Raw genomic sequence first — 11202 nt, 5'->3', positions numbered from 1 at the left:
CATTCTTTTGATTACCGCTATAACCTTGGTTCTCTTGATTACTCTTTTAAAATATTAATCTAAATGGAAAATATGTTAAATTTTATTAGCACCTAAATTTTAAAAGAAATAATTTTATTTGATAATGTAAATATTGGACAAAAATACAATTGGGATTCTGCAGGAGATGAGGAATTCTCTATGGGGAATGAGGAAGTGGGATGGGGAACATGGGGAATGGGTTTCTAGTATATAGTGTAAATTGGAAGTTCAAGACGCTGTTGACTGGACAAGGGTTTCAACATCTTCAGTAATAAAATTATCATGTACTAAAATCAATCGGAATACTGGTCGAGTATTTTCGCTTCACTAAATATAACCTCGGACGCAGGAAGGATAATTTTAAATTGTATTTCATGCCGGAATTGTGTTGATACGCAGATCAAAGAGGTTCCATCTATCAGGTGGCGCTAAGAACTTTAGTTACATATAACTAGAAATAAAGAACAGTTCCTTTTACAAGAGTTTAGATGCAAAGAGAATAGCGAAAAAAAAGAAATTGTAAAATATTCAATCATTAAAGATATAATTTTAGAATCGGATCATAGATTCGTCCGTCTAGTGCGTCCGATATTTTTTTCCTGTATAACGAGAAGGGCTGAATAGTTTCAATTGGTATTGAAATAAGTTTAGATATTAAAGCTACACACACGCACACCAGAAGCAGGATTTATTTGAATGTTACCGTATGAAAATTAAAAATAGACTTTAGGGAATAAAAACTTGTCTTAGAATATATACACACATCTTTATCAGTATCGTTGTGCAATCCCCTAGACTTTTTATATACGTATATATATATATGTCAAAGCCTGTAGTATTGATATTGCATTTTACTTCCACTTAATAGTGGTGAAATGTCATTGTTTCTTTCGCATCAAATCTTAGACAAAATTAGGTATTACGGGTATGTACTCGCCTTAAAATGGGCAAATCATGTGTTGAAACAGTAAAAAGAGCATACAAAACAATGCGTAAATCAGTTTTAATAACCCAGTAAGTTGGCAAAACAAGAATAGACAAACTAAGGTAAAAAAAGAAATACTCATAACTTCATCCTATCTAACTCTAATCGAAGTTTATGCTCTTGATATCTTTCACATCCTTGATATGTCCATGCAGCAGACAGGTCTAAAAAATCTCGAAACAATGAAACATATTTTTTCCTGTACTGCAGTTTATTGTATAAAGTTAGTATTATCATTCATCTTCCGTCCTCGTCTTGCATATTCTCTTTGTAAGTACCTTTCTTATTTCTGGTACTCTAAAGGCATAAATGAAAGGGTCCAAAATATAGTTCAAACCACTTAAAATAAAGAAGGTGTACCTCGTTTCCCCTGACATCACTTCCTTTACAAAAAGGTCATGTAGAAATGTTACGGTGAAAGGTCCTGTGAAAAAAACTGTTGTGAACGCAACAAAAAGACTTGTTTTAAATGCTCTAATCTCCCAGGATTTTCGCTTGACGGTTGATTCCTTTGAATTCTTAGCTGTACGTCCGCTTTTATTTTCATTTGAAGCGGCTTGGTGTCCTATATCGCCTAATATTGTTTTGTATAGATCTTTCTCTTTTCTTTCGTTGATTTCAGTTTGACTGTCTTTAGTTGTATTTAGCGTAATTTTAATGTCAGCTGTAGTTACGTTTGACACACAATTAGTATTGTTACCTGCTGTACCTTGGTCAACACTTGCATCTGCAAAACTTACTTTAGGTACTTCATTGCTTGTAGTTGATGGCATTATAACTTTCATCGCTTTGCTTTGGGAAAAAGCAACCGGGGTTACCTGATTTTGTTTTCTAAAGAAAAGTTTCCATATGTTATAACTACTAAGAATGTACATTATAACAACAGTAAATACAATTATCATATTTGGTACCCATATTACTGCGATATACGTGGCATATTTTTTCCCGAACATCTCATAGGAAGAACAAGATTTAACTGTATCAGTAACTGACAAAGACACATGGGTTATAACAGAGACCAGAAAAGTGGTCAAGTGTGCTCCAAATATTATCGGATATTTATACTGCTCCAACTTGTAGATAATGCCTTGGTTTAGTAACTTTATGGTAACAAATCTTGCAAAACAAATAAGAAAAATTATAACGTAAGATGTGGTGAATCCATAACACAAAACCGTTAACAAAAGGAAACATAATGCATTTCTGTTCTTTTCAAATTCAAGTGCTTTCATTGCTGTAAAAAGAACAACAAAAAATCCTATGATTCCATCGTTACAGCAAAGAAGCAAAACAAGGATGTTGTGAAAAGTCTTTTTCAGAGATTGTATTCCAACAGCAAGAAATACACTGAATGCCATAAAAGCTGTGCAAACGACTGGAATGGCAACCAACATTGGTAATGCTCTTTCTCCATCCATCAAAGAAAGATGACCATCAGTTGTATTCTAAGGGAATAAAAAAAGAGAATATCCAGTGGCGGAAGCATGGGGTTTTGGGGTGACCAGTTACCCATTGCTAATTTCATTCAAAATGTCGGCGAAATTGAGCAAATAAGTCTGAAATCCCTTTTCCTACCCTCACCACTTTAAAAATCTCTAGATCTGCCCCTGATGCTGCATCAAGCCGACTAATATCAAGTTACGTTTTTATGTTAGATAATCACCCTTAATAGATTTATCGCCCTTGCATAAAACAAAACAATTTCGTAATTTCTTCTGGTAGTGTATCACTGTACTGATGAAATAGACAAGAAAGTTTTCGTACGAACCCTACTTGTAAATGGTTTTTGAAGTGTAATTTACTATAAAATATGTTTGCAAAATTCGAGTTATCCAACTTGAAAAAAAAATTTTCAGTGCATTCCATTGCTTTTAAATTTTCTTCTCAACACTAGTAGACTCTATGTGAATTCAAAACAATGGAGTATTCTTAAAACTAATTAAAATAACAAAACATTTTACACGTTTTCACAAAACATCTCAAACGTGATTCTAAACTTGCTGTTAAACTATTACACAAATATCCGGGCCACTTTGAATTTAATTTGAGCTATATAAATAACATTTGTTCATTAAAAACTTAATACTCACGTTGTTCATAATCTTGCTAAAAGTCTGAAAGATAAAATCAGTAGACACATTTGTATAACGTGGATTTCTTAGTCATCATCACGAGTATCTATACGAAGTCAACTTATAACCTCAAAACCACTATGAGATAGAAACGATCTGCTTCAAATGGAGAAGTTCATTATATAGGACAACGTAGTCTTCATATTGAAATTGCGTTAAAACAGTGCTTGAGCCAAAATGGCCAAAAATGTTTATGGTAGGTACATCACAACTACGGTAGGTAGGGTAGCAGGAAACGGACATATTATATAATTTTTATGCCTATCTAATAAGTAAATCCCCTAACATGTCTCATATTAATGCCACCATAGGGTATTTAAGTCTCGTCATGTGACCACGTGATTTCACGAGAACGGGTCCTTATCTACCATTCCAAAGCATGGAGATTTGTTATTTAGAGAGCGTTAAGTTCAGTGTTGAGGGCAAAGCATTCTTTTTCCGTAAAAATACCGATAATAAATGAAAAATATCTATTTCTACATGATAAAGGTATTAAAGAAACACATAAAATAGAATATTTTACATTGCTATACAGCGTTTCGAGTACCCGGAAGTAAACAATAAAACGTAGATAGGTCTTCGGTTTTCAATACGTTCTACATCGTAAATTCCGGTAAAGAAAATGAAACTAGAACGAGACTTACATACCCTATTATCAAAAGAATAAAATGTAAAACATTATGATACTAAAGAAATTGAAAATGACAAAATTCATACATGGGAAACAGAGCTAAAGCTCAAAACACTGTAACCCCGTTTTAGTCTAATACGGTTTTTCTTGTATTAAACATTTCATCATGCATACATTACCCCGTGCTTATGACTCTTTTCTTATTATTAAGCATACTTTTTCGAAGTTGAAGCGAGTTTCTCTTTTTTTTTACATTTTGGCAAAGCTATGTATACATATATAAATGTGAATGCGACAAAATATGATGCACTAATAAAAAAATAAGACTGTAACAAAACTGCGGGATCCAGTTGCCTACAAATACAAGATAGTTGTCATAATTATTATTATAAAAAGGACATTCAGTATGATTGCCAATGAGACAGTCATCCACCAAATACCTAGCAACAATCAATTAAACGACTACAGGTCACCCTACGGTCTGATCGGCAAAACCTATGTAATACAGCAAGCTGTAAAAAGCCCCAAAACAAATGAAGTTTACCCATCCATTCATAAAAGTTCAAAATAGACCTAATCTGTATAGTAAATACGCAAAACGAATAACAAAGAACATAAAAGACAACGACAACCACTGGGTTACAGGTGTCAGTTTCACAAAAAGTCGTAAGTGTAAAATTGATCGTAAGTAATGACGTCATAAACGAAAATAGCATTGTGACGTCATGATTTACGATCAATTTCACACTTACGACTTTTTGTGAAACCGACGCCTGGTTCCTTGCTTGGGGAAGGCACATAAAGTATATGGCGGTGTTATACATACTCCCCTAACTTGGAAGTGACATTGGTTGGAAAATACAACAATAAAACGAACTATAAAAATCTGCCGAATTTAGATTGGACTCTTCAGATCAACACAGAAAACAACCATCCTAACAAATAGGGGCAGAAGACAACAAGTGAGCTTTCCCTAATACAATCAAATCAGTGTCACGAAAAAAACAAATCAATACAAATAAACATCTACCAACTAATCCACGTCACAATATTAATCATGATATATTAAAACATAATTCTAAACGAAAATACAATAGAATCTTAACAATTGTGAAATTATATTTTTTTCTTTTATATCAATTCTACAGAGAGAGAGTGCAAGAGAGAATCTTATTCATTCTACAATGTTTTTAAACATTATTTACTTAAAATATATGTTACGAGTCCTACCTTTGTGTGTGTTTTTAAAATCTGTATTTGTTGGAATCTATTTTACAGTTTACGATGAGATTATTTATATATGATGACTCTGAACATTGATTATATTGCTATAAATGAGATGTTTTTTTTTAAGAAAGAATGAAGTTTCCGCCCATTTATTTTATCTCACATTACTTACCCAATCAGAAAATCTTGCCTTTCCAATCCGTTTGGATCTCTGAAATCTTACTGTCCACTCATCATGAGTATTCCAGGTGAACACTGAAAAACGTGCGAGACCTTCATTAACGGCGTAATTATAAGTATCGATAACATGTACTTTTTTCTTTTATCTTGTTGACAGATATTTCTTCTATCTCTCGTACATGAAAAGAAAGTATCCGCAAAAACATTGGAATGATCTTTAGAGTTATGAATGAAAATGAAGTTTGTCATCAACAGTTTGTAGTTGCACTGCTATATTTAATACGCGACAAAACGTAGTCCAAAAAGTACATTAAAATGATCAAACATTCAATTGTTAGATCACCAATGAACAGAATAATTATAGTTACTTTCGATTTTGATACTGACAATTTAATAGACGCCCGTCTACATAATTCACACGTGATATTGTCAGTATCAAACTATTATTATTTTTTATTTATACTTAACAATATGCGCGACAGTAAGTAACTTAATGGAAAGTCTTGAAAGTGGACATGTTATTGTTACAAAAACTTACATATGTAACGTGTCATCCGTTTAAATAAAGGATTTGAAAAATTTTCAACAAAGTTAGACGTATCAAATTTGCGAAGCGAGGAGGAATGACCCGGCCAGCGAAATCTATATTTTTTCGTGTAATCGTTTGTCGTGTATAGTGCTGCACACAGCCAGTGCGTCGTTGTGTCAATCGTCCATGCGTTATACATTTTGCCAGTGCTGTACCAAGTCTTACAAACGACGGACGCTTAGTGACGACCATATGCGGTTGCAGTGATGGTGTATAATGAAGCTGGTTTGCTTGGCGCACCGTCTAAACTCCTTACCGGTGCTCTGCTTTGAAAATCAGGTTTACTAGTCAATGCGCACTGACCAGTGCGTATGTATCTCGACAACCTATGTTCAATTCTCGACCAGTGCGTCATCAATTTCCCTTTGCTAGTCTCTGTTTAGGATAACAAATGTAATTCTTGTTCAAAATTACTTGCAATCGCCTTTGCAGCTTCTCCTTGGACCACTGCAGGCCAACGAGTCACAGTACGGACTAATTTCAAAACTACGAACTCTGATTTATATACCCGTTTATGGATTATTCCATTATCATTATGGTCGATACTAACTTTAGTGACTACCCTATCGCTTAAATGTTTTATCCTAACCCGAACAGCTTCTCAATGACGGTTATGAAATTTACTAATCAGATTATTTCCGTATTTGAAATCATACACCTTCCTATGATTTTACTCTGAATATTGCAATTTTATGTGATAGCTGTAAACAACATAGAAAGCGAAACTAAAATCATCGGTAAAATTGCGTGATTAATGAAATAACTAATTCACCTTTAATTTCTGACGATGAGGTAATTTGACAAAATTGACAATTTTTCTAGGGTAAGCGAGAAGATGTCTAGAAAATCAAATTGAAACTCTGCAACCGGCAGTTCGATGCTTCCGTTATTGCTAGATCAATATCATATGTATGACAATGCCGGTGTGTGATTGATAATATTGATATTTATATGAATGTACTCACAAAACAGTATTCAGTCATTCATCAGTCAATTAGATTAATTCCCTTTTTAGATGTCCAATATTTATATCTAAAATATCACAAAAATCTAGAAATATTAAGAAAGTTATAGAACAATTTAGAAAACAATTAATCATTAATGAGTCAGATAAACAATACTTGTTTGTTCACAAATTCTAGAAAATTCTATTATTAAAATAAGATGTTTACAAATGTGCCATGTCTATATATAGCAATAAAGGTCAGACAGATGAGGCCAAACAATCTTACAATTGTTAAAAATAACAGCATCCTAACAAAATACCCAATCATTTACACATATGGGTTGCTAAGAAAGGCTTTAAACCGGCTCTACGAAGCACAATCATTCAAAAAAATCCACAATCGTTTGAAGAATTGAGAACGGTTGCCATTATTGCACAGAAAGTTGAAAAAGAAAACAAACGTTTTGCACAAGTAAATGCAGTATCTAGTGAAAATTTTCAATCACTATATTTGACTATATTTGTGTCATACAAATATTTATCAACATGAAATTCAAACAACACATGAAATTCCATTGAGAACAAACATATATAGCTACACCTGAAATGAAAGCAGAAATTCAAAAACAAGTAGATATATTGTTAGAAAATAATATTATAAGACCTTCCACTTCCCCCATACAATAGTGCAGTGGTACTTGTGAAAAAGAAAGATAACTCTTATCGCTTCACAATAGATTTCCGCAAAATTAATGCCAATTAATGTCGTCTTTGGACTTAGCCCCAGGGTATTGGCAAATGGAATTGCACTCGAATTCTAGGCACAAATCTGCTTTTGTGACTCATAATGGGGTATATGAGTGGAACAGAATGCCAAATGGTCTAAAAAATAGTGGATTCGCATTTCAAATGGTTGTTTCACAAGTTTTACAAGGCTTGAATTGGAAAAAATGTGTTAGTTTATGTTGATGACATTCTGATATTTTCCAAAAATTTTGATGAACTTTTGAACCATTTGAAACAAGTTTTTTGAGAGATTGAGAAAGGCTAACCTGACTTTGAAACCTAGCAAGTGTCATTTTGGTGTTCCAAAGGTCAAGTATTTGGGACATGTTTTATCAAAAGAGGCTATACAAGTTGATGGTGCTAAAATTGAATTAGTCAAGAAATATCCAGTTCCTACAACATAACAGCAAGTTAGACGATTTTAGAATTATGTAATTATTATAGAAAATTTGTCAAAAACTATTCAAAAATTACTGTTCCTATTAACGCATTATTGACAAAAAGTTTGTGTGGACAAAGGAATGCCAAAATGCATTTGAAATCTTGAAAAATGCCTTGATACCAACCACAATTTTAGCTTTCCCAGACATGTCTAAACCATTTACATTGACTTGTGATGCTTCAGGGTTTGCAATTGTCTATATTTTAGGGCAGGTAGATGATAACAAAAAGGAAAGAGTAATATTTTATGGGGTAGGGCATTGAAAAATGAAGGGAAAAAAATGGACTATTAGTGAAAAAGAATGCCTAGCATGTTTATTTGGCAAACAATAGATTTAAAGTCTTTACAGATCACAAAGTTTTGTTATGGACACATAAAACCAGAGACACAAATGCAAAACTTGGGAGATGGGCATTACAACTCCAAAATTATGATTTTGAGATGATTTATAAAGAGGGCAAAAATAACCAAAATGCGGATGCTATCTCTAGAATTCCATATCCGCCATCTCCTGAAACTAAAGATACGCCAGATTTATATTCAGAAGATACACCTTGTCCCATTGTGAGTTCATTTACAGAAAAATGTACTCCTAATGAAGATAAAGTGGAAAAGCCTACTGGACATCTTACTGAAATTAGGTTCGATTACGATTCTGAACAACCAATAGTGGCGTCACTAAATGAAAATAGATTAAATGATTTATCAAATGTAGCAAAGTTACAGAGAGAATGTTCAGAACTTGCAGATCTCATTGAATTTTTAGAAAACAATAGTTTGCCAAAAGATCACAAAAAGGCTAGAAAAAATTATATTTGAAAAAGACAACTTTAGATTAGGGCAACATGGTGAATTAATACACCAATGGTGGCCAAGAACTAAAGGTGTGCCTAGAGCAAGATGCAAAATAATGCTATCAATAATACATATAAATAATATAATAATGAATCCTTAACCTTAATATGCCTTGCTATTTATATACAATTTTATATTCCTCAGTAACAACTACAGGTCAATTTATACACAGATATAAATTTTACTTTGTTAAAGTCATATGAGTTTAAGTTAAATAGTAATTTATTACGTCTTTTCTTAAATCAACTCATTTGGAAATTAATTCATAAAAAATACATTGTAAATAATAACACCAAAGTCCAAACAGTTAGAAGATTTATTTTTCACTTTATCAAATGCACTTTTGAGCGCAACAACTTTGAATATTGAAGTGAAACAAAAACTGAATGATTTGAAAATGGGAATTTTTGACGTAGTTGAGGGTAAATTATCCCCCCCCCCTTTCAATTAAACCTTCTGTTTTGGAAAATTCTTTAAAAGATATTGATAATATTTTACATAGAAAATATCCTGGATTTTATATAATATATAAAGATATAAATTATTATTCTTTATTAAATAAGTGTCTTTACTCCAAGGAAGGTTCTGATACTTTTATTATGATTAAAGTCCCAGTTGCTTTTAACTTGTCAAAATATACTTTATACAGAATAACCTCCCTTCCTGTTCCTGTTAACAACTCTGCATGCTACTCAGCTACTTGATACTCCGGAATATTTAGCTATTTCTTATGATAGTACACATAATGCACACCTAACACAAACTCAGCTAACAACATGCACTCTGTTTAGTTTAGTTTACATTACAAATAAAAATTCATGCATCATGTCTATTTTTGAAGATAAAAAGGAGGATGCTAACCATTTATGTAATTTTAGATTTTTGCATAATAAGATAACTCCTAAGATTATACAGTCTCAACCTTCTTCAGTTTTCATATATAAACTCCCCCAGATTTCTATAGATTGTTATGGCGAACAAATAATCTATCAGGGTTGTAATTTGTGTATTATGAAGTTACCTTGTTTTTGTCCATTGGCAACTCAAACATTGAGTTACCCCACCCCCTACGTTAACATCTTGTAATGAAGTAAATAATATAACAGTTGTTCATCCTATAAATTTAGCTTTACCTTAACAGTTTTTCACCTCTGAGACTTTACAGCATATAAATGGTAGTTCTACTTTTGTTAATGAATATTGATATCCCTGATGTTAAAATATATAATCATTCATATAATTCATTTTTTGTTAAAGATCAACGGGAACATATTACTTTGACGAAAATGGCAAAGGTTGCTAAAAAGGAGGGTGTCATTTTTCAAAACTTAGCAGAAACATTATTAGATGGAAAATTTGACATAAATAATAATTGGCCAGATTTGAATGGTATTTTGGGTTTAATTGGGGCAATACTAGCTAGTTTGACATTTCTTTATTGTCATTTTTCAAAATCAGGACTTTGATGTCAACTATTTTAGTTTTACAAAGAACAGCACTATCTCAATCTGCAGTTTTGCCATCCTTAGTTTACAAGCCTGAATCTACAAACATTTTCCTAATTTTTTACAAACATGTTTGAACAGGTTTTAATATGAATCACATTTTTCTGATTATTATTGGGGTCTTAACTCTCATTATTTGCATTTTACTTTTTCGAAACAGAAAATCTACTTCTCATTTTACATATTTGAAAATTGAAACAACTACTGGATCCTCATGTATTACAATACCCTTACTTAAACTGCCATTATGTCCATCTTCATGGGAATTCTCCATGCCTCCAGTTGTTGAGTGTTGAATTTTACGGGCGGTTTCAGCCAATGCTAATTATTGAATGGGAACCATTTGAAGTTAAAAATAAAATAACTAAGAATACTTTACCAGTACCACAATAAGTCTCTTTATCCATTTTCAATGCATTCAGCTGCGTCAAATTTTATAACAACCATGTTGTATATACTTCTTGATTACTCACCAAAATCATTTTAAAACCATAAACCAGTGACTGTAATTCTGAACATTTAAAATTATTAGAACTCTCTGCCTAGTTTGTTTAATAACATGAAATTTGTTAAGGGCAATTGTGTTATACTGAACTTTGAAAAACACTGAAATATGTGTCAACGAACAAATGAATAACACCGAAATGTGTCCATGAACAAATGAATAACACCGAAATGTGCCAACTAACAAATGGATGCGTTAACATTTTGCCTAATTGATACAACAAAGTGGGTTAAATCATATTGTGTTCAGTTTATGAAAATACAAATAGAAGTCTTAATATGTACTTATAAAGCCAGTGTTAAAAAATCAAGCAATAGTGAAAGTTAGTGTTTTATATTCATGAGGATTACAATGAATTTTATTGATTAATAAAGATATTTACCTTGATATTTTATAAC

At 32.3% G+C, this 11202-nt stretch overlaps 1 protein-coding gene and 1 pseudogene across 1 annotated transcript; one reads left to right on the top strand and one right to left on the bottom strand.

The window, feature by feature from the left end:
• Positions 1 to 1009: 1009 nt before the first annotated feature.
• On the bottom strand, positions 1010 to 6857 carry LOC148601479 (uncharacterized). The gene is made up of 4 exons (XM_088556383.1): positions 6731 to 6857; positions 5169 to 5251; positions 3097 to 3120; positions 1010 to 2451 (listed from the first exon to the last, which is right to left on the bottom strand). Exons 3-4 carry the CDS (start codon positions 3103 to 3105, stop codon positions 1240 to 1242), a joined length of 1221 nt encoding a protein of 406 aa, XP_088412509.1. The 5' UTR covers positions 3106 to 3120; positions 5169 to 5251; positions 6731 to 6857; the 3' UTR covers positions 1010 to 1239.
• A 1523-nt stretch (positions 6858 to 8380) lies between these two features.
• On the top strand, positions 8381 to 10802 carry LOC148601478 (uncharacterized; annotated as a pseudogene).
• The last annotated feature ends 400 nt before the right edge of the window (positions 10803 to 11202 follow it).

Source organism: Perna viridis, chromosome 12 (assembly GCF_037379345.1).
Source record: "Perna viridis isolate PV_CMFRI_1.1 ecotype Kerala chromosome 12, ASM3737934v1, whole genome shotgun sequence".
NCBI classification, from domain to species: Eukaryota; Metazoa; Mollusca; class Bivalvia; order Mytilida; family Mytilidae; genus Perna; species Perna viridis.
This window is presented reverse-complemented; position numbering and strand designations above follow the sequence as displayed.